The 22,282-nt window shown below is 48.4% G+C and overlaps 2 protein-coding genes across 11 annotated transcripts in view; one reads left to right on the top strand and one right to left on the bottom strand.

Moving 5' to 3' along the window:
* Positions 1–22,282, bottom strand: part of LOC146195532 (uncharacterized) — a 113,853-nt gene that overhangs the window by 66,969 nt on the left and 24,602 nt on the right. For 3 of the 7 annotated variants that reach the window (XR_014706028.1, XM_084597863.1, XM_084597864.1), the window contains exons 1-2: positions 12,134–12,208; positions 9,054–9,742 (exon numbers count right to left, since the gene is read on the bottom strand). The exons of 1 other annotated variant lie outside the window; for it this stretch is intronic. Coding sequence is in view for 2 of the 6 variants with exons in the window: in XM_084597863.1 (XP_084453989.1) it covers positions 9,054–9,367 (314 nt within the window). In the remaining 4 variants the exon portion in view is untranslated. Of the gene's footprint in view, positions 1–9,053; positions 9,743–12,133; positions 12,209–22,282 lie in introns of those variants that run through there. 3 more of the 7 variants (XR_014706031.1, XR_014706029.1, XR_014706032.1) reach the window with 1 other exon arrangement.
* The window catches only part of LOC146195531 (monocarboxylate transporter 4-like), an 86,229-nt gene continuing 76,160 nt past the window's right edge, over positions 12,214–22,282 (top strand). For 3 of the 4 annotated variants that reach the window (XM_084597861.1, XM_084597862.1, XM_084597858.1), the window contains exon 1: positions 12,214–12,359. In XM_084597861.1, coding sequence (XP_084453987.1) covers positions 12,336–12,359 — 24 coding nt within the window. In that variant the 5' untranslated portion in view covers positions 12,214–12,335. The remainder of the gene's footprint in view (positions 12,360–22,282) is intronic. The other variant, XM_084597860.1, reaches the window with a different exon arrangement.

Raw genomic sequence — 22,282 nt, 5'->3', positions numbered from 1 at the left:
CCTGGTTCTTCGCCATGGTGCCCCTCGCGAACTGCTCAGTGACCGCGGACGCGTTTTCTTATCAGACGCTCTTGAGGCTCTCCTGAAAGAATGCTGCATCATACACCGCACCGCTACCTTGTACCACCCTCAGACGAATGGACTGACAGAACGTTTTAACCGCACTCTCGGTGACATGCTGGCTATGTACGTGAACACCGACCATTCCAATTGGGACCAAGTTCTACCGTTTGTTACTTACGCATATAACACCGCGACACAGGCCACTACTGGATTCTCTCCATTCTTTCTCCTTTACGGGCGCGAGCCACCCTGTACTATGGACACACTTTTTCCCTACCGCCCTGACGTTTCCGAATCTTCCCCGCTATCCGATGCCGTCACGTACGCAGAAGAATGCCGTCAGCTCGCCCGCTCTCTCACAACAGAAAATCAGTGGCAACAAAAATACCTCCGTGATACCGGCGAAGCTTCGTCATATCTCCCGGACACACTGGTGTGGCTCTGGGTGCCCTCCACAACCCCTGGCCTTTCAAATAAGTTTCTTGCTCGCTACCACGGGCCATATAGGGTCCTCCAGCAAACATCTGCAGTCAACTACGTAGTTGAGCCCGTCACGCCCTCTGCGGACTTGCGTCGCCGTGGTCGTGAAACAGTTCACGTGAACCGATTGAAGCCATTCTATGACCCCGCTGTGCTTTCCGCGCCATAAGTCGCCAGGATGACTCCTTTTTTTTTACCCGGGGGGAAAATGTACTGTGATAGTCATCGCCATCGACATGCACCTGTGCGTTGTGCGACGAAGACAAAGAAGAAGTACGCTGGGCTCGCCGTTGCAAGGTCCTGTCGTCACAGCTCTCCATCTGAGCGTCAATAAACGCCCTATTACAATACATGTAATAAAGTGGTGAAATTGACAAAAATTGATAAAAATGTGGAGAAAGGCAAGTCTGCAAAGATACACACTTGAAAAAACTACTTGACCAGTGATTCTAGGTATGAAATCTCTACTTTTGTTAAGTTAATAGAAGCTTCGCTAACACACTTATCCCCTCCTTTCATGATATGATATGCCTCTATAATTTCTCGTGTGCGTTGATTGCGCGATGTGCCAAGAATGATAGTTTTATCGAAAATGGGGCGGCATTTACACTTCGTGCAATGTTTAGGCAAATTATCTTGTGATGTAGGGGTTAAAGAATTTCTATGTTCGGAAAGCCGGATATTCAAACAACGGCCAGTCTGCCCTATGTAGTATTTTTTTACAAGAAAGAGGAATTTTGTAGATTACCTGCGTTCTGCACTGTACAAACCTAGATATATGGTTAACATAGCAGCGATGCTCACTTTTTAACGCGTCTGCCTTTCTTCTTACCAAGGCACACACACCTGACAATTTCGTGGGGGCTGACATTACTGTGCCTGCATCATACCGATTGGCGACATTCCGCAAGCCATGTGAAAAACGGTGCACGTACGGCAGAACCACTGGTTTCCTTCTATTGCTGCAACACTTAGACTTTTTGTGTCCTTTCCCTTCACCCAAAGCAGGAGTTTATCACATCTGCTACTGATTAAAGAAAGCGGATAACCAGAATTGCTCAATCTATTGACTTGATCGAGAAAACTTTTACAAATTTTATGCTCGCAAGATTTAATTAAAGCAGAGCGCAAACAAGACGAGACAATTGAGGTTTTCACCACTTTGGAATGTCCGGAGCGAAAATGTAGTAAAGGCTTAAATAATCTAGGGTGATAACCCCAACACACATGCTTATTCCCAAAATGAAGAGATAAGTCAAGAAATTGTAGAACATCATCAATGGGCAACTCAAATGTAAAGTTCAAACCATGAGCACTTTCTTTGAAAACCTTTAAAATATTAACAACAGAAAGACTGAACCGATTGGAAGGGAGAAGGACTAAATAATCATCAACGTAACGAAAAATACTCAATGAAAGGCCATCTAGATCCTTTTGAATAGCTTTGTCTATTTGGCTAAGAAAAATGTCTGAAACCTGAGGAGGTTCTGAAATCAGAACCTCCAGAATAATGATTTCACGCTAAATAAAATCGAATACGCCTAAACGAATTACGGAAATAGCAGTGTTTTGAGAAATAGCATTTTACTGCACGGTTTAGGTCAAAGTTGAATGTAATATTGATGGTAAAATCTTGGTCAAAAGTGATGTAGTGGTCAGTCATTCGGGATCCAGTGGTCAAGTTAACTCAGTATAGGTAATCTGGGCTTGCATATAAAGAACCTGGTCTCGTATATATGGAACCCGCGCCGTTACCAACGCGGCCCCAACAGAGTTGTCACGAATTACGCAGGGGCTAAATACCGTGAGCTAAATACACTTGTGAGCTGAATACTGTGTCTGCTCCGTTCTAGCTCTACTTTATCTTCTTGCTTCAGGCATCCGCAATAGAGGTTTTTTTTATTGCGGTAGCAATATTGCTCCAGGTTTAGGCCCGTCGCGTCGTCCAGGGAGGAGCCACGTTCGACCTTGAACAGCCGCGAAGAAGAAGAAGAAGAACGCTCGGTCACCGGCAGCTAATGTTTTCGCTCCACATTCGGTTCAGCAGCATTGAACCCTTCTCACTAACAATTGGCTGGTAGCTTACGCTCACGCGTCATACTCTGAAAGGATGAGCTTAAGTGTCCCCAATAACGTAGCTGTGATAGGGCGTGATACGCCCTGATAGAACGTGATAGGAGAATAATGTAGCTGGCAGAAGAAGCTTCCGCCATTGGTATCGCAATTCAATTAGTGTTACCCAGAGCTAAACCACAACTATTTGACAGTGTCACCCGTTAATAATTAGGGGGATTATTAACGATGCGCCCTTAACGGTGCGCACACTCCCAGACACCCTTAAAGTGAGTGGGGGTAGCTGTTCCGGTCACAAAGGAGATGCCCTCGACCTGCGTGGCAAGCTCAGCCGGAATTCAGCTACCTTGTAGTGACACAAGGGGGTGGCCGTTTGGTGCCCAGCTGTCGCCGGTTCAAGCCAGAGTAAGCTTCGGAGTCAGAGGTAACAAACAAAACAAACTTTATACACAGCAAGAGACGATACAGAGGAATACACAAACACTAAAATTGCACAGACGAGAGGTTCACAGAAAAACAAACGCTAAGCATGCAATTACAAAGGTATTCAATAACACAGTGGATTTACAACAGATCAAACACGAGAGAGTTACATAAACAAACACCAAATTGTTCACCCGGCACTGTTGCAGTCCGACGCCTCGAGAGCCACGATGTGGCCGCCATGCAAGACGAGCGCCGCTCAGTGGCAGGTCCGTGGGCTTACCAGCAGCAGGTGATCCCCGGAAGTCCAGTCGAAGCACCAGCGAACACGCCGCAACCACTGGCTGGGTGACTGACTGATTGACTGACTGACTACACAAGCGGCGCGGCCTCAATAAATAGGGCGCGCCTCGTCTGTCTCTTAAGGCGCGCTAAAGCAAGCACGCACGCACATTCGGCTTCGCTGGTTAAAGCGCTCCCTTTTTCTCCCTTCGAGCCGCGCGTCGTCATTGGCTAGGACCCGTAGAAATTTCTGGATGGTTCTGGCGTATTCCAGACTGGTGAGTCACCTTCATCGCCGGGTGGTGAGAAAGAGGGCGACTGCGACGCGTACAAAGCTACGCGCTCTCTCGCGCGGGGAAGGAGGTTTTTCTCGAATCTTGTGGAAGTTATGCGGCGACGCACGGGTCTCGCTCCGCGCCGGCTTAATAAAAATGTGCGCCGATTTCGTGACAGACAGGCACAGCGCACGAGCAGTACGTCACATATCAGCCAGAACAAACTTCATGACAAGTTTGCAAGCAAACGATGCATGAGAGAGAGACATTTTAATGCAAAAGATGCATGATCTGTTTGGAAAGCCCATTGGAAACCTGCTCGCCACCAAGCAAGACATGACGTCAGGCGCACAAACGTCCACGGAACCATAGGTTGCCAACATACAAGGTGTTCTCGCTTTCTGCCGTAAGGTTTACAAGGACATAACTGAAGAGGACCAAGTCGGTCATATGCTCAAAGGTATTGCTGACGACGCCTTCCTTTTACTATACAAAGACTGCGTGACCGTCGATGCCGTCATACCGACCTGTCACCTGTTCGAACAAGTTAAACGTCATCGGATATCGCCTCGTTTTGACCACCCGCCAAACACCGCTGCTAGTTCCACCTGCACTGACTCAGTGACTTTAAGGCAGCTGTCTACACAAGACAACTTAACCCGCATCGTGCGCCTACAATTACAGGCCCTGCACCTGTGGTCCCCAGTTCTCCTCGATTATCTTCTAGCTACGCTGCTACTGTTTCCTTAATAAAAGAAGTCGTCCGCAAGGAGGTTGCAAGCTTGGGGATCTCCACAAGCCACACCATGAACGAAATCCGCCCTCTTCCAGAACCTCCTGCTATTGCCGCTACAACTCTTCGAACTGGTTTCCACTCTCGGGACGGCTATCTAAATGACTCGGAATGTCCACACAATTGTATCATATGATTTTTATGTCATCGTGTGGGACATGCCCCCCCCCCCCCCCCCTGTCATACTGCAAGCCGTTGGCACACAGAACCCCGCTTTTTCAACAATCGGTGCAACTAAAATCCACCACGCCCATATGCATCGCATTTTACACCTCAAACACCCGACCAACTTCCTCCCACACCGACCCGAAGCCGCTCACCGTCCCCGCAATCCCGTCACCCCCGCTCTCCTGTTCCCCGCCGCAGCTAGTGGCCTTCCTACACCGGACACTTAGCGGGAAACTAGGAAACGCAGCTCCCAGAGGTAACGCTGCATTCTCGACCCGGACTGCAAATCCTCTACTGTGGATAGTATTTCAGTTCCTGCCCTCATTGGCAGGCATCCGTATATGTGACGTCCGGACGCCCGCTGAATCGTTTCTCGAATTCACGAGCGCGGTCGGCCCGTCTTTCGGCGTGGTGTTCCGGGTTCATCCGTTTGGGAATGGGAGGAATGCGGAGATTTAGGTGATATTCCGGTGTAATAGAAAAGACATCTGGGCGATTTGGTACGGTGACATGATGAAAAAACAGCGCTACAGATGTGAACGGAGGTGAAGAACAAGCAGGAGAGGCGCTGACTCGCAACTGAAGTTTATTGAAAAAACAGGAGTAAATAACCCAGCCAAGCAGCACCAAACCACACATTAAACAAAAAACCGAATCATGATGATCCCACACACACACCACGTTCAAGAATCCCAACCTCATTATCTGTTAAAGCGATTGACGGTTCACTAACACATTTTCACCCAATCGCATGATATGCCTGGCCTCAATGATTTCCCGGTTAATCTGTTCCGAATGGGCATCCAAAATACCTGTCTGTGTTAGAAAAGGATGGCAGCCATCACACCCCTTACAGTGTACCACCAGATTATACCCTCTACCGATCTCTAATGATCTCTCTAATGATCGCTTTAGCAGATAATGAGGTTGGGTTTCTTGAACGTGGTGTGTGTGCAGGGTCATCATGATTTGGTTTTTTGTTTAATGTGTGACTAGGTGCTGCTTGGCTGGGTTATTTATACTGTGTTTTTCCAAAAAACTTCAGTTGCGAGTCAGCGCTTGTCCTGCTTGTTCTTCACCTCCGTCCACGTCTGTAGCGCTGTTTTTTTCATCATGTTCCTGTGTAAGTTCAGCGTAACTTGGGGCCGATCTCGGCGGGGAGATCCCAACTTGCAAGGGTGGAAGAACGGGCTAGTTGGTAAATCATCTTGGAAAGCAAAATAGCGCACTTCAAAACACAGACACAGGAAGGGAACGACAACACAGCGCTGTGTCTGTGTTTTCAACAGCGCTGTGTTGTCGTTCCTTCCTGTGTCTGTGTTTTGAAGTGCGCTATTTTGCTTTCCGAGATCCCAACTTGCTGCAGTACCGCTCGGCCAGCGTATGTGAGAGCCGCTCATACTGGGCGGTGAGGGTTGCTTTGATCAGTTCGCTCACGGTTTTGGAGATTCCAAGAGCCATGAGCTTATGGTTAGCTGTGGACATGGGAAGACCCAAGGCCGTCTTGTATGCTTTTCGAAGTAACGCCTCTAGCCGTTGGGTAGCTGTGGACATGAGAAGACCAAAAGCCGTCTTGTATGCTTTTCGAAGTGACGCCTCCAGCCGTTCGCTTTCGGCACGAGTGCGACGTAAGTAAGGTTCGGAGTAGGTGATGCGGAAGCAGATGAAAGCTTGAACGAGGCGCAGGAGGTTGGACTCTCGCATGCCATGATGCTTGTTGGAGGTTCGCTTAAGGAGGCGTCCGATCTGTACCACCGACTGGTCGATGCATTGGAGCATGATGTTGTTGCTGCCGTTAGCCTGCAGGTGACAATCCAGATCCTGATGTTATCTATTCGAGGAATCGGGTTTCCTTCCACCTGGAGGTTGATGTCAGGAAGTATCTTTGGGGGGCGTCGTCCCGGTGAAGGGATGATGATATACTCGGACTTTGTCACCGAGCAGGTGAGGCCAACTGTACTTAGATTTTCTCCGATCCGTTCGATGAAGGGCTGTAAAGTCTCTTCAATCTGGCCATCACTGCCGCGCGTGATCCAAAGTGTGAGGTCGTCAGCATAAATGCTGTGATGCAGGTGGGGGATGTCGTCCAGTAGCTTCGGCAGGCCTATCAGTGCGACGTTAAAAAGCATCGGCGAAAGTACGGCGCCTTACGGCGTGCCACGGTTTCCCGCAGAGCTGATGGAAGGATCTCCCATGCCGGCTTTAAGTTGCACTGTGCGGTCGGTGAGGAAGTTTCGGATGTACGCATACGTATAATGTCCAACACCGACAGCCTGAAGTTGTCGATGAATCGCTTCATGGAGGACGTTGTCAAATGCCTTGGCAACATCGAGGCCGACGATGACTTTCGTGGCTAGTGTACGTCTCATGACTACCTGGGTGATGGAGAAGAAGCATAATGTCCGGGGCTGCTAAATGAGGGCGGAAGCCGAGCATTGTGTCAGGTAGAAGATGGTTGTCTTCAAGGTATCGTGAGAGTTTGGTCTGGATAACGTGTTCCATCAGCTTCCCAACGCAGGACGTGAGAGAGATGGGCCGGAGGTTGGCCAAGGTTGGTGGTTGGCCCTGCTTGGGAATGAGGACTAGATTGGAGCATTTCCACTCCTGAGGAATGGTACCGCTGGTCCAATATTCTTGAAAATAGCCGGTAAGAGCACGAATGGATGCGTGACCGTCTAGATTCCTAAGCATTTTATTTGAAATGCGCTCAGGGCCGGCCGCCGAAGTCGTATTGAGGCGATTCAGTTCTGCTCGGACCTCCGCAAAAGTGATTGGATCGTCTAGATAGAGATTCTCCGCGCCCTGATAGAAGGGGAGGTTGGTCGCTGGTTCGGGACGGATGTAAGTATTTATAAGCTCTTGTTTGAACTGTTAGACATGCCAGGATACTGGTGGAAGATTCGCTCGAGCTGTTGGCATGTTTGGAGTTCGCCTACAGCTGGGTCGAGTAAATGTCGAAGGAGGTTCCGCGTGTTACGAGCGTTAGGAGTCTTGTTCATCTGGTCACAGATGCTGTGAGAGCTCTGTCGAGTGAGATCTATTTCATAGTTCTCGATATTCGTATGTGCGCGCGCCAGTCTACGTCGGATATCGCGGTCCCATTTCCGAGAGGCAAGTAGAGCTTCGAGCGACTTCCTTCTTGCGCTCCCACAGATGGGCGTGGTAAGTAGCAGTGTGGGACACTGTCCTCTAATTCGACGGTTTGTGTGGCGTCGGCCACTTGTTTGACAATTTCGGTTATCCACCCCTTGATGTCAGTAATAGCGGGAGGTTTGTCCTGCTATTTCCTGTGCGTCCACAAGGAGTCCCAGTCAATCACCTGAGCCGGCCGCGTACATTGCCTGGTGTGCTCGTCTATCACGATTTCGAGTACGAAGTGATCACTCCCAAAGTTTTCGTGAGTGTGACACCAAGTCGCTTTAACTCCGGAGGTCATAAAGGCAAGATCCGGCGTTGTATCAAGGTGTAGGCCCGTACCGTGTCTAATGGGGTAGGACACGTTAGTGACAAGGGTCAGCTGGTGCGTATGCCAGTCATTCCAAAGGCCTCGACCTTTAGCAGAGTCGTACTGGTAGCCCCAAGCACGGTGATGCGCGTTAAAGTCACTGAGAATGAGGAGGGGTTGCACCTGCTCCATCTGCTGGGCTTTGAGGAAAAGCGGACCAAAAATATCCATATGGGTTCGGGGAGGGCTGTAGACATAAATTATAAACAGACTAATGCAACGTTCGGGCGAGGGTCAAGGTAATAGTTCTAAGAAGACATTCGGGGAAAGTTGGATCTAAATTGTGTTGGAGGACAGTGAGATTACGTTTGACGAGGTTTCACTCGTTCTGATAGGTATGTACTCGAACAGGCAAGTGTCGTATTCTTGTCGCCTTCCTGGAGAGCTATTAGTTCAGGGCGATCACTCGTGGTGAGGAACTGCTGGAGGACGGGACGCTTACGCGCGAACCCACGACAGTTCCACTGTCAGATGGTGGTGTTACCCGAGCTGCTCGCCATGATTAGGCTGGTAGAGTTGTGGGGTTTGAACGGGTGTCGGCGCAGGGCCGCGGGTACCACGGCAACGAGGAGTTTGCCCTGTGCTTCTATAGCTTTGCTTAGCATCTCAAATTGTTGCGTGACTTGTGAGCCGATTGTGTTAAGTGAGCGTTCGATGTGAGCTTCTAAAGCCTTGATGCGAATTTGAATGAGGTTGCAGCTTTCCTCAACTTTGGCAGAATGCGCCTGCCAACCCTCCGCGGGTGAGTCGGTGTCGGATAATACCAGTTGTCGGGCGTTGCTTTGCGTTTTTGTGCGGATTGGTTGGGAGGAGCGATATTCATAGGTACTGATACATATGATCCCTGAGGATACAGGGGAAACGGAGTGAGTGTGGCCATTGGCTTTTCGAGAGCCTCTACTCAGACTATCAGTTGTTGGATGACTGCTGTTAGTTCCATAATCGCTTTGTGTGTGTGTAGAGTAGTGGGAGTCCCTTCCTGCGTACTCACCAGTTCTTGACATTCTCGTAGATCGGGTAGAAATGGTGGTAGCTCAGGTGGCTGCTGCAAAGGATGAGAAGAGTCCCCTGCTGCTGGCCGACTGCAGGTGGCCCGAAATTGGTCCGGGAGGTCCCCTGAGAGCCCATCCGTGAAGCGGGAGACTGGAGTGGTGGAAGAGAGCTTGAGCGGTCTCGGGGCTGCCGCTGCTGGCTCTCGGAGCGTTGCCGGTCCCATCGGCAACTGGGAGCGTTGCCGGTCCCATCAGCGCTGGAGCGTGATTCGCTTGGCGGTTCCTTGGGTCTTGAGATCATCTGCCTCAGCATTTCGAATTTCGGCGGCTCGGGAACACCATCACAGTACTCATCACATTCGCTCAGCACCAAGTACCTACCTGGGTCTACTTTTGCAATCGTCGCCACGGACGCAACTTATTCAAGAAGTGCGAGGTGTGCTATCGCTGTGGCGAGCTTGGTCATCGAGTCGATGTTTGTGCAAGCACAACTGAGGATCTTGTGGACTACCCAATCCTACCAACGACCACACGTGCAAACCAATCTGCCGCCCGTGCGGTAAAGAACATCTCACGGGCAATAGTCACCGCAAGGAAATCTTCAGGATTCCCTTCAGCGTCGAACAGTCCTCCTGACGCCGGGGTTGATCCAGCTAGGCTTTGTGAACCCTCTTTCATTTTCCCCGCCCTGCGTTGCACAACAGCCTTCGTTTAACCTTGAGCGCTTACTTGTAAGCACTCTGTCTCTGCCCTTGGCGAGAATAGCAATCAGACGACACCTCTCACCAGTCGATAGCTAAGGAAAGCAAGAAAACGTTTTCCGCCAGCTAACCAAAGACTGAGGAAAGGAGAGATTCCAAGCAGACATACAAACAGCACAGATGTCACTGCCTTCCGAACCTGAACCTTTACATACGTTTTCTCTTCTGCACATGTGAACACGGGACAAACGTATGCCACGGGAACAATCGATTGAAGTTCTTTACAAAAGAAAGAAATCTATATGTGAAGGGTTAAGCGCTTAATGTCAACTCTAGCTGACCCAGGCTCCCTTTCTGAACACTTGAGGCTGAAACAACACTTTGACGCCGCATCGCGTATCGGTCAGGCATCTTGTTCCTGCTTCTTTGCAATAAGCTATACACATGCGCACAGCGATTGACGCACACGTAAGGAAACGAGGGGACAGAAAAAGCGCCTACTGGAGATAGAAGTGACGACTGCATACATTCAAACGCAGTAAGCACTGTAGAGAGCTGTGCGCCAAAAAGACACCTGTGGCAGAATGGTAAGGCGGGACGGAACGAGCGCTCTAGCGGTGGTGCTACCGGCAACAAATCTGAAGCCACCGGGCCTCCATCGTGGCACCGTGGCTTTACCAATTTGGTAGTCCCCACGACTACAGACAACTGCCCACACACACATTTCAAAGCAGCTACCGCGCGTACACTCTGTGCGGGGGACCAAATGGCTCATCAGAAATTTCACCGAACTTCACATCCTTCTCTAGCAGTTGGCCAGTATTGATAAGAATATTCTATCTGCACTCTGTTGTCGCAATAATAGATTTTTATTCGATTAGGCTTTTGCGCAGGCTATATTCATTTTATCCAATTTTTTACTCCGTTATCTTTTTGTTCTATTCGGTGCTCAAGATAGACGATTCGCATTCCCCTCGGTTTCAAGAGTGCTGGCCGACGCCCACTGACAAAATACGGTTGGGTCGCGCTGTAGGGTGTCGGGGCTGCGTAAGCAATCAATGAGTGTCTTCAATGAAAAAAAAAAAAAGAAGTCGGCTTTGACAAGGTTTGTGTGCAATGCAGACTTCGTAAAGCACGAAACAAGTGTTCAAAGCAAAGAACTTTGTACTATTAAACGTACACGTTTACATCGAGGACAACAACAGTCTTGCGAAGGCCAGCCTTCATGAACCGAGTGAACGCTACTGGCAAACGCAGTTTATCTCGCAATGCGGAGGTGCAACTTAGTGAAGGAGGTAAGCCATATTTTCCAATACAGATAAACTGATTAAATGCCCAGTCGTTCTGCTGGCACTGAACAATGGGGCGATTTCTCTAGCAGTCTATTTATATGACTGCCAGTACGCATTACCGGGGTTGTTAAAGGGTTGCCATCTTTTCAGGGAGGAAGGTAGGCAACTGTTAAATTAGTTCTGTGCTTTGTGTGCGGCAGGTAATATGGCAGTTCATATATATTTTGTGTTATATATGAGGACACTTGTATCTCCTTGCTCTCTGCACTAATAGCAGCCGTAGGTGTGTCATCAGGCTCTTTCCGTGAGCATGCAGTATTTTGTGCTCCGCGCATGATCGGTTGGCATGCCGTGCACAAACATAGACAACAATTCCTGACAAGCGGGTGTATTAAAATAGCGTCATTGCTCTTCGGTTAGCTCTTATTTGTCTTCATCTGTTCTACAACGCCATGATGTAGTGTTGACATGCATGCCCGGCAGGAATGTGTAAAATAAATGCATTGGTTCGCTAGAAGCCGACCTATTGCCTTTCCATTTTCTGTCATATGCACTGACGTTCGGGGCTTCTTAGCAGAATATTTTTCTTGGTACCTATTATATATAATGTCCAAATTAAAAATGATTGATTTTTCAAAATAAAATATTATATAATTACTGCCCTGAACCTAACGCCTGAGTCGAGCTCAAAATGCGGAGAGAAGATTAGCATTGGGCGAGATAAATATGTAGCAATAATTTCGCTCACGCGACTCTGCTGACCACCATGAATATATTGTGTACCCATTTCCAGTAATTGCGCTTGAAGTATACATTCGTGACGTCTAGAATAAAATTGTAGACCTCGTTACTTTGGGCATATCACACCGTTCCAAGTGCTACTCAATTATATGTTCAACGGTACCCTGCACCTCTCTCCTCCAGCTGTATGCTAGAAACAAATTAATGCAATTATAATTAAACAGAAAATACATCTCTGTGCGCCATCAAGTGAGTGCAGTCTCTTGCAGCAAATTCCACATGCGTGCCAATGATAAAATAAAGATTATGAGGCGCAAAGAAGCCACTGCAGTGTCTGGGAATCACCATATGTTCTGACTGCTGCTCCCTCGCGCGGCTCGCTGAAGAGAGGAGGCCTCACATGTGCTCCTTGACGATGTGGGTGGAGCGTTTTCTTGCCCGTGATTTTCAGTCACATGATAGGAGAGGGGGTAATTCTGAGAGGAAGGCGTTTCTTATGAATTAGGATTTAGCGCTGCATCCCAGACTCAACGAAGCAACCCGAGCAATGGGCATCCACAGGTGGAGTCCGGTACGTAGCATTAAAAATCGTCCATGTCGAAGAGTGTGCGTAGTCTTTCAGGCTCGCGCGCGGCGGGACTTAACTTCATGTGCAGTTCATTATTTTTTTGCCTCGGAGAAATCGGCACTTTACATAATAACGCTAGTCGTGTAGAAAGCTGCTTTTTTGCTCGTACCAGACCGGTGCGTTTAATTCTAAAACACGTAGTGGCGGCTACTACCTAAAGCATCTCGTAACCGTTAAACAGTTGACTGAAAGAAAGAAGATATATTTTGTGATCTGCTGTCTGTACATGAGTGGATGTTATCAGTGCGTTTATGAAAACTGTTATCTTGAACTTTCAGCATGAAACCACTTATACTGAATACTTAAGGTGAAGTAATTGAGAATGCTTTGTTTATGAATGGTTAAGTCTGATTGTATAATATTTACGTGCAACTGCTTCAGTCTCTCCCAAGAGATAGGCGACGCAGTGAGCCATGGATTATTACCCTGAGCACATCAATGAAAACTGTGCCAGACAAACGGTGCCCCGACTTTTGGCCACTTCCCAGGACTCACTTATTACCCATTCCGGCCTTTGAGGCCATTTTCAGGGTTTGTCTTTTCTAAAAGAAGAAGAACTGGTACTTTTAAAAAGCAGCGAGATATTCAACATTAAATTTGTACTGTTATCGGCAGTAGCCCATTCCCTCTTAGATTACATACCACTTCATTGTGAAACTATCTTTCCCCCTTTGTAGAGAGGTAACAGTTGTTGGGGCACAGACCTTATTTCATATAAACGACCATCCAAATTTCACCAACAATTCGCGGCCTTATATAAACCATATAAACGGCTTGACGCAAGTAACCGCTGTCAAGTTTCACTATGCTTTTTGCTGTTAATGCTAAGAAATAAGGTTCCTGCTAGCGAGATGTGGCGAACGCTTTGCGGTTTTTGCCGACAACTCATCCAAGTAGGGGCAACTAAATTTCAAATAGGGTCCACAGGTCAGGCCCGTAAGTGAGCCTTGGCTGATCTACATCGCTATGCGCACAGTCTCACATTAAAGTCAACCAACTCCAGCGGTCCTTTTCTGGAGTCCTTCTCTGAGTCTTGGAGGGGCATTAAAAGATATCCTATTTTTCTGCATGACCGGTTTTCGCAAGGTAAGAAAATGTCCTGAGGTGGAGTGTGTGGCGCTCTAATCTTCTTGATAGAAGCTAACAGCATACACTTTTCAGTGGTGCTCATGAACAAAACATAAAGTAGTGATCTAATCCCCACACACACCATTTCTATAACACACCGGAGACGATGTCAGGCCCGTCTCATATACCCACCCAGGAGTCTCATAAATTCAATGCTTTAATGCAATGTTTTCGGCTGTTGTGAAGGATACTAGTTCAGTAAGGACCACAGACCATACTTTTGGCATCGTATTTCATGCAGCGATATCCAGTTCATTTTGCGAGTGCAGCACCAAGTGTCATTAGTCATGCTAAGTTAGATATATGCAGATCAATTAAGGGGAAATGAGAGTGCTCGTTATAATACATGAAGGAAAGATGCCAACAGTCGGAGAGGCCAAGGAAAGCGTTAGGGATGGTACTTTGTCTTTTTTTTAATGTTTACTTGGATAATCCCAGAGATTAGTAATGTAATCTGTTTAGGGGAAAGATAATTAAACGCAAAGTAGAAGAAAAAACAACGTGCCGATGGTGGAAACCGAACCCACGACCTCCGAATAACGCGTCCGGTGCTCTTCCAACTGAGCTACATCGGCCGCTGTCCCCCCTGCTACTTTCTTGGGTATTTGTGTTGTCTGTATACGAACCTTGAGAGTGTTCACCAGCGCCACCCTTAGCCAAGGCGGCGGACGTGGAACGTTCTTTGTTACCGCCAGCGTCACGTAGAACGTGATCAAGAGCGAGGGCGAAAGCTGTGCTAGAACCCTCTTACGCTACCTATGGCTTCAAGACTGCCAGAACCGAGACCCCCCTAAGCTACAAGCAGATCAATTAAGGGGAAATGAGGGTGCTCGTTATAATACATGAAGGAAAGAAGCCAACAGTCGGAGAGGACAAGGAAAGCGTTGGGAATTGTAATTTATGTCTTTTTTTTTAATGTTTGCTTGAATAATCCCAGAGATTAGTAATGTAATCTGTTTAGGGGAAAGATAATTAAACGCAAAGTAGAAGAAAAAACAACGTGCCGATGGTGGGAACCGAACCCACGACGTTCCAGCTACAACTGCATTCGAGCTGGCTAAAATGTAGCCAGCTCGAATGCAGTTGTAGCTTGTTGCTGTCCTTCCGTACGACGCTATCGTGAACATCTGTATCTGCCGCTCGAATTAGTACCAAGCTTTAACACTAGCCTTCTTTGTTTCAAACCAAGTTCTTGCAAGTTCATAAGGCGAAGGAGGCGCAGGCAAGTGGCATAATGACATGCCTGTCTTCGAGCATGGTGAAGTGATACAGTCGCAATGCTCACCGAAGAGGTAGAACATCTCTTCATATATCCGGCCTTTGAGGCTGATAATGTTTGAGGAATGGTGACACGAATTCCAAGAATGGAGCATGGAAGCTGAATACAACGTCGCAGCATCTGTAACTAAATTTCTTTTCTGCCGATGTACTTAGCGATCCATTCACGTCGAGCGGTGTAGTGATTCTTAGCACGGGATCTGGGATCTGATGAATTTTCTCGTTCCGCACCACGACAGTTGAATGACAGGGAGTGCATGTGTGCGACAAAAATTAAAACCTGAGCATTCTTCCGTTTCTCTCGAAAAAGGCGAGCAAGTTCAGAAATCTTTGCGACGTTTAGAAAAGTTGCCTTTACCTTATTGAAAATTGTAGTGAAGTAGTCTACTGCCGAGCAACAATAGTTGGCATTCCTCTCTACTAACCGAACATTGTCCGCCTTGACTTCTTCGTGACAACGGGCCTCGGAAAATGTAATAGTGGAAGCTTTGAAACTGAGAACAAGAGGTCGTCCGTCTTACAATTTGCTACAACTAACTTTGAGGATAAAGGACGAACAGCATGTGCGACGGAATAAGGCTCATCGTTGGGTAGCACGTAAGAGATTACAGTTCAGATACCGTGTGTCACACGACGGGGCCAGAAATAGGAAATAAGCTTCCAGTTGTAATTTACAAATACCGGCAGTGAGCCCAATGGCAGCTTGTCCCTAAGACGCGGAGCCTCTGCTATCGCCTGCAGCTTGGCAGTAGCTAGTTAATTATCCAGCGCACCAAAAGCATTGCAAGGACTGCTACTATCTTGTTCGGCAGGTTGTCCCATATTTCAAAAGTGTGATTAGTCTATTTCGCAGGTCGATAACTGCTTCGTACTCTCGCAGAAAGTCAATGCCGAGGATAAGGTCACGGAAGCAGTCACTCAAAGCGACGCAACTAACAACGAACGTACATCCGTTAATCTGAATGCGATCCGTGCACATCCCCTTTGGAGTAACTACATAACCGCCGGCGGATCGAAGGTACACACCTGGCCAAGCACTGAGCACTTTCCACAAAACAGTCGCCATGCGGCCACTCAGAATCGAATAATCAACACCAGTGCCCACTAATGCATTGACTGTAGTACGACCGTCTAAAATAACAGGAATGTCCAGAGAAACGCTTTTGGCTTCCCTAGGCGACGGTACCAGCAGCTCTCGGTCGGATCGAAGCGGCGACGACAGGAGGTCTTCAACGCAGCGACTACCAGCGGCCTCACCCCCGAAGGTCGCTGTTTTCAGTTTTCCTGACGAGGGCTAGACGACGAGCGTCCTTGCCCCTCTCTCGAGGAACCATGGGTGGAAGTCGAGGAGCGCCTTGGCGAAGGGGAGCGGGACTGACGCTGCGAACGAGATGAACAACGCTGCTCCGCCAGGTACTCTTCAATAACTCAGGGTCTTGACCAAACCGGCGAGGAGGCGAGTCAATGTGAAAGCCGTGAAGACCCAGGCGTCAATACGGACTATCTCGGTAGAGATTGCTTTGTTCACAGCAGTGCAAGCAGAGCGGACGGCGGTCAGGCGTGCGGCAATTGTCGGCTTTGCTTTGGGGCAGGCGACGATCGTCGAAATACTGCACTGACTGCATCGAGGGCAGCGGAACTGTAGGCGACGCGAAAATGTGCGGTGGTCAAGAGGGAGTCTGACTCTGCAGAACTGCCGCATATGTGGGACGGTTGTCGGTCCCCCACAGCAGAGGCGGGATCGTAACTACAGGCGAAAGATGGCTTTTGAGCGCCTGTCGCCCCTCCTCCCGCGCTATAGCAGAAACAGAAGCTGGCGATGGCTGCAGAGGGTTGCAGAACTTCTCGAGTTCTTCGCGCACGACGCTGCGAATCAGTTCGCACAACTCATCAGGATATCACTCGGAAGATGAAAATGATTGCACGATTGGGCCAGTATGGAAAGGTCGGCCATAAGTAATGGCAAGTTGTTGTAGTACCCTTTTCATTGTGGTAGCCTCAGCAAGGAATCCGTTTACAGTCGACCGTGGGTTACGCATAAGGCCTGCAAACAACTGCTTTTTCAAACCACGCATCAAGTGTCTAACCTTTTTGTCCTCGGGCATGGCGGTATCGGCTCGCCTGAAGAGGCGCGTCATGTCCTCGAGGCACACTTGGACACTCGCATTCGGCATCTAGAAGCGAGAGTGAAGGGCACGTTCTGCATGTTCGCGACGATCCGCACTATAGTGTAGCCTCGAGCAGTTGACAACGAAGTTCCCGCCACGATGTTAACACTTATTCTCGGTTCTCAAGCTAGGTACGGGCGCCATCCTCAAGGCTGAAGTAGACGTTCCTTAGCTTGGCAGCATCGTCCCACTGGTTGAAAGCAGCGACATGTTCAAACTGAAAGACCCAGTTCTCCACATCCTCAAAGAGGTCCGCATGGAAAGATTTCGGTACCCGAGTGGCATGCAAGGTGTAGTTACAGGCCGGTGCGACGTCCGTTACTTGCTGAGCAGAAGCACTGGATGCCATGGCGGCTGCTAATGGCTGGAGCTTCAAAGACAGTCCCTGGAGCCGTCGACTGGAGCTATGCACTGGGGTGTCCAATGGCATAGGGCTCACGCGACGTCTTTCAGATGGAGACTCTTGCATAGATGATCGTATTACCCATCAGCTCCACCATAATGTCACGTACACAGTGATTCAGGATACCCAGGATAGCAGGGGATTAGCCCAGACACAACGGCAGCAAGCAGCACAGACGAAAGCGAGCAAGCAACACTTTGTCGTCCTTTCAACATCGTCTTTCTTCACACAGTCATGCGCCACCTGGCAACGCTAGGTGGCAATATAGTATTTTTTGCGAAGTTTATTGCCTCAGGGCATAAAAGGAATGTTATGATGGATGAAGGGTGTGGTCAAAGAAATGAAAAAAGGTTGGCTGATGCAATGAAATCGAGGAGTGAACGATGATGCGGTCCCAGTGTCCAAACAGCATATGACTGCGGATTATGGGGGGAGAGGCCAGCTGCCACCAGGTGCCGGATCCGCGTTGGCTTCAACGCTGGACAATCCCACAGTAGGTGATGGATGTCAGCTTCTATATTTCTAGACTCGCAGATAGGGCACCCAGGGTGTGGATATAAATACCAAAATTGTGGCCACTTTCGGATCACTGCTAGTGTTAGGGCCACCCCAACTCTAATCCTCCGAAGCGCCACCTCCTCTGCACGGGTTAGACCGCGGGGGAGGCTTACCGTACACGGAGGTATAAGAGCACGTGTACGGCGCCGGAGGTGCTCCTTTCTTGTTAAAAGCAGGGTGGCATTGTGCAATTTTATGAGGTTTGCCGATGTCGAAGTTGAGTTTGAAAGGCGGGTCGCAGAATCCACTTGGCTTTGAGCACTTAAAAGGTCACGCGGGGTCCATTCAATATGAATTGGATTCGGTATGCGAGCCGCTAGACTGTATGTTCTGGCAGATTTCCGGGCTACTAACGCGTCTAAGTAGCTTTGTCACCTGGAGGGCATCTGTACGTATAATACGGGCCGTGGAAAGCATGGGAATGGCGGTCACAGAGCGAAGCGCCTCTTGCACTGCAAGCAGTTCCGCACAAAAAGAAGATGGAGGTTCCGGTAATTGAAATGTTGACGTCTTGTTCAATGAAGATTTGCTAGGATAGTAAACTGCTGTTTTCACTTCACAGGCTTTGATGCTTGCGCCGACGTCAGTTATAATGAAACCATGTGGCAAGCGGGCGTCATGTTCCATAATTCGGTCACGAAGTAACGACGCCGTTTCCTGTGTTCTTGGTCAGCGTAAATCAGTTGGCTTGTTATCGCTCAGCTGTACAAAACGCCAAGGAGGAAGACCTGGCAATGGCGGTGGTAGTAGGGAATGTGCCGAAGCATAAGCCTACAGAGCGCACGTTGCGTGAGAGAGTGTGGCCTTAAGCTTGCTGCACCAGTTCATCTATTGTGTTTAGTTGTGCGTTTTCTTGGAGCGCCACGATTGGTGTAATGCGAGGGAGGCAGGTGATGACCCTCATTGCCTCTCGATTTATAGCGTCAAGTCGATCCCATTGCGTCCTTGCCCAATGCTGAAATTGGGCTTGATAAACAAGGCGCGGTTGAACAACTGCCCGTACCAACTGTCTCGCAACATCTGAGCGAGCGCCGCCCATTTTTGTAGCAATGCGTCTAATCAGACCCAGTGTCTGTAACGCCTGTTTTTCAGCGCCAGACAGCCATGTAGTTCCAGTTCCTGACTCATGAATTGTTAAGCCCAATATTTTTACTGTTGAACTTTCCTGAAGTGGGGTTCCGGATAGATGTAGACGAATTGGTGTTGCCGATAGTTTACGGCGGCCCCAGCGGTTGGCGATTGATATGAACGTAGTTTTACTGGCGGAAAGTTCAAGGCCAATGGAAGATGCATATGTGCACGCAATATCTAAAGCTGATTGCAGGGCCGATGATTGAGTCAGTAGGTCGTTGTGTGTGCTCCACATCATGATGTCATCAGCGTATATTAAGAATTTAACACCAGAAATTTCATGTAACCGCCATGCAAGTGAGATAAACGCAATATTAAATAATGTTGGTGACAACACAGATCCCTGGGGTACGCCGCGAAGAGGGACAAACGATCCTATGGCCTCGCTACTGAGGCGTATTGCAAATTGTCTACTTACAAGGAAAGATTTTACAAATATGCGTACTCTGGTGAATCAAGAATGTCAATTGAATCCAGCATGGCAGCATGACTGATATTATCGTAAGCCTTTTCTACATCCATGGCGAGGACGGTGCGTACGTTGTGGCTGCGTGTTGATGGTAATACTGAGGACGCCAAGACAGCCAATCCGTCTTCTGTGCCTATAGATGGTCGAAAGCCAATCTGGGCCGGGTGGTAGAAACCGTGATGTTCAAGCCACCACGAGATTCGCGTGGCGAGCATTTTCTCAGCAAGCTCGCAAATTGTTGCCGTTAAGGAAATAGGTCGAAAGTTGCTTAGGTCTGTTGGTTCTTTCCCCGGCTTCGGAATAGGGATCACAATAGCCGATTTCCAGCTGTCTGGTACATCGCCGTCTAGCCATACCTTCTTAATGGTCTCAAGGAGTTGAAGTGCATCACCACTGAGGTTCTTGTAAACCTCGTACGTAATGGAGTCCGGACCGGGCGCTGTCTTTCGGTTGGCTTCATCTATAGCTGCAAGCAATTCGGGCATGGAGAATGGGCTCGCGATTCCCTCGGTGTCGGCAGCAGATAGCAGCTTATCGACATGGGCTGGCATGCCCCACAAGTAAGTTCTTGTAACTGGGGCAGGCAACACGTCGTACTTGGGGAAAAACTTGCGCGCTGCTTGTCTTGCGAAATCATTCGGAGACAAGTTTGCTGCAAAGCATCCTGTGGCCGCTGCATCAGGACGACGACAACCGTGCTCCGTGGCATGGAAAGTTCGCCAAAGACGAGCATTCGATGACTGTGTGGAGACCTACTCGCACCACAGGTGCCATTGTCGTCGTGAGAGATCACGCTCATACCTTCGAGCCTTAGCAGTAATGTAATTTAGTCTTGTACGTGCATGCGCAGAAGTTGGGTCTCTGGTTGCAGTCAATTCCGCTTGTCGACGAGCAGCCCACAAGTTGAGCAGAGGCACATCCGGTGTTGGTCGACCAACCTCCACCCAGGTAATGGTTGTAGCCTCATTTAGTGCGCTTTTTATGCGGTCTAGAAGCGATGGTGCCGACTCCACAAAGTGATTTTGACGAATGGCGCGGAAATTGTCCCAATGGACAACTGTACACTTGCGGCGTAATCGTCGGGCCTGTGACGGATAGATACCGATCACAATAGGATGATGGTCACTATAGTATTATACACTATACACACATATAGTATTTGATCTCGCTCTTCATAACTGAACAACGGGCGTAGCATACTTGCGAGTGGTGACGTGCGACATTATTCTCAACTCTTTCATTCTACTTGAGCTCCTACTTTTCGCGCTAAAGCAGAGTCCATGCCTTCCCTCTGCTTCCAGGAAACTGGCTCCATGGTCATCTTTGAAGAAAAGATTTGCCTGCCCTTGCAATATGATTGTCGGTTAGCCCTTAAACTGGTCCTCGTATTTCTGTAGCAAAACTTTCAATGCTTCTTCAGAACAGTCTGATGAAGGAGACATATTGCAAAGGCCTTCAACCTCAACACAGTCTAGCTCGATATAAGGTAGCCAGATGTAGCGTAGAAAAGTTTCTTTCGTGTAAAGCGGTAGTCGCGCCTTTTAGCTGTTTGCCCGAAAAGGTCACTCACGGCTGTAAGCGATTTAGTTTCCTCTGTGCGTCCTCCGCTCCATCTCTGCTTGTAGCAAAGAGAAAAAGGGACGTTCTTGGTCGTGCGACGCGACATAGTATTCAGAAGTGTAGCGCAACAAACACAAACACAAGAGAAGAGACACAACACACGCGCACACTACCAACTGTAATAACGATCTGAAAACACTTCCTCTTCACCACTCCTCTTCTTCTACACTCAAGTACATCTTCTCATCTTCCTCTTCTTTGCCAAGGGGATATTGGCACTTTCTTCCTCGCAGAACATAAACATCGTCCAAGCATGGCAGTCACCAATTCTACACTGTCTTGTTTCTCCACACCTCTGCTTTGCCCAGAAACTCATAAGACGCTGTACAGTCACAAAGATCACCACATAGTCACATAGTCACACAATAATAACCATCACCACACATGTACAGTAGGACATGTCCATCCACAACACATCACTTGTGAAGTCCCTGTGTATTGAAAAACTTTAACCTGCCAACGTCTACGAAGCCACGAAGTCCATGTACTTGAGGGAAAAGATTCTTTAAACTACCATGGCCACAATTCGTGAGAGGTGTCCAAGAATAACAGCTTTAGGCCAAGAATAACAGCTTGAGGCCCGATAATAATCTCGTTCTTTGCATTACTCAAGAGGATTGCTCAATAAAAGTAAATTCTTTATTACGTAAACTCAACGAAGCTTCGCTAATACATCTGTCTTCTTTCTTTTGTATCCAGTACGCCTCTAAAATTTCGCGCGCCATCTTATCCCGACTCTTCCCTAAAATGTTAAGCCTGCTAAACAACGGCTCACACTTGCACTTCTGACAGTGCAGGGGTAAATTTGACCCCTTGCCATTTTCTATGGACTACTCGTGTTCCCTCATTCTATCATTGATGCATCTTCCAGTTTGCCCTATATATACTTTACCGCACGTCAGTGGAATCTCATAAATCACTCCCGCCCTACATCCAATAAAACTCTTTACATGCTTCTTATCGCATTGTCCTTTCTTTCTCCTCCCCATTAATGCACATAACCCACCGAGTTTTTTGTGCGCAGAAAACACAACTGACACCTCAAACCTACCTGCCACCTTGTTCAGGCAGTGCAACTCTATGTATGTAAGGGATCACTTGTGGTCGTTTA

The sequence above is a fragment of the Amblyomma maculatum genome, chromosome 3 (genome assembly GCF_055883805.1).
Source record: "Amblyomma maculatum isolate TAMU_Amacu chromosome 3, ASM5588380v1, whole genome shotgun sequence".
Classification (NCBI taxonomy): domain Eukaryota; kingdom Metazoa; phylum Arthropoda; class Arachnida; order Ixodida; family Ixodidae; genus Amblyomma; species Amblyomma maculatum.
This window is presented reverse-complemented; position numbering and strand designations above follow the sequence as displayed.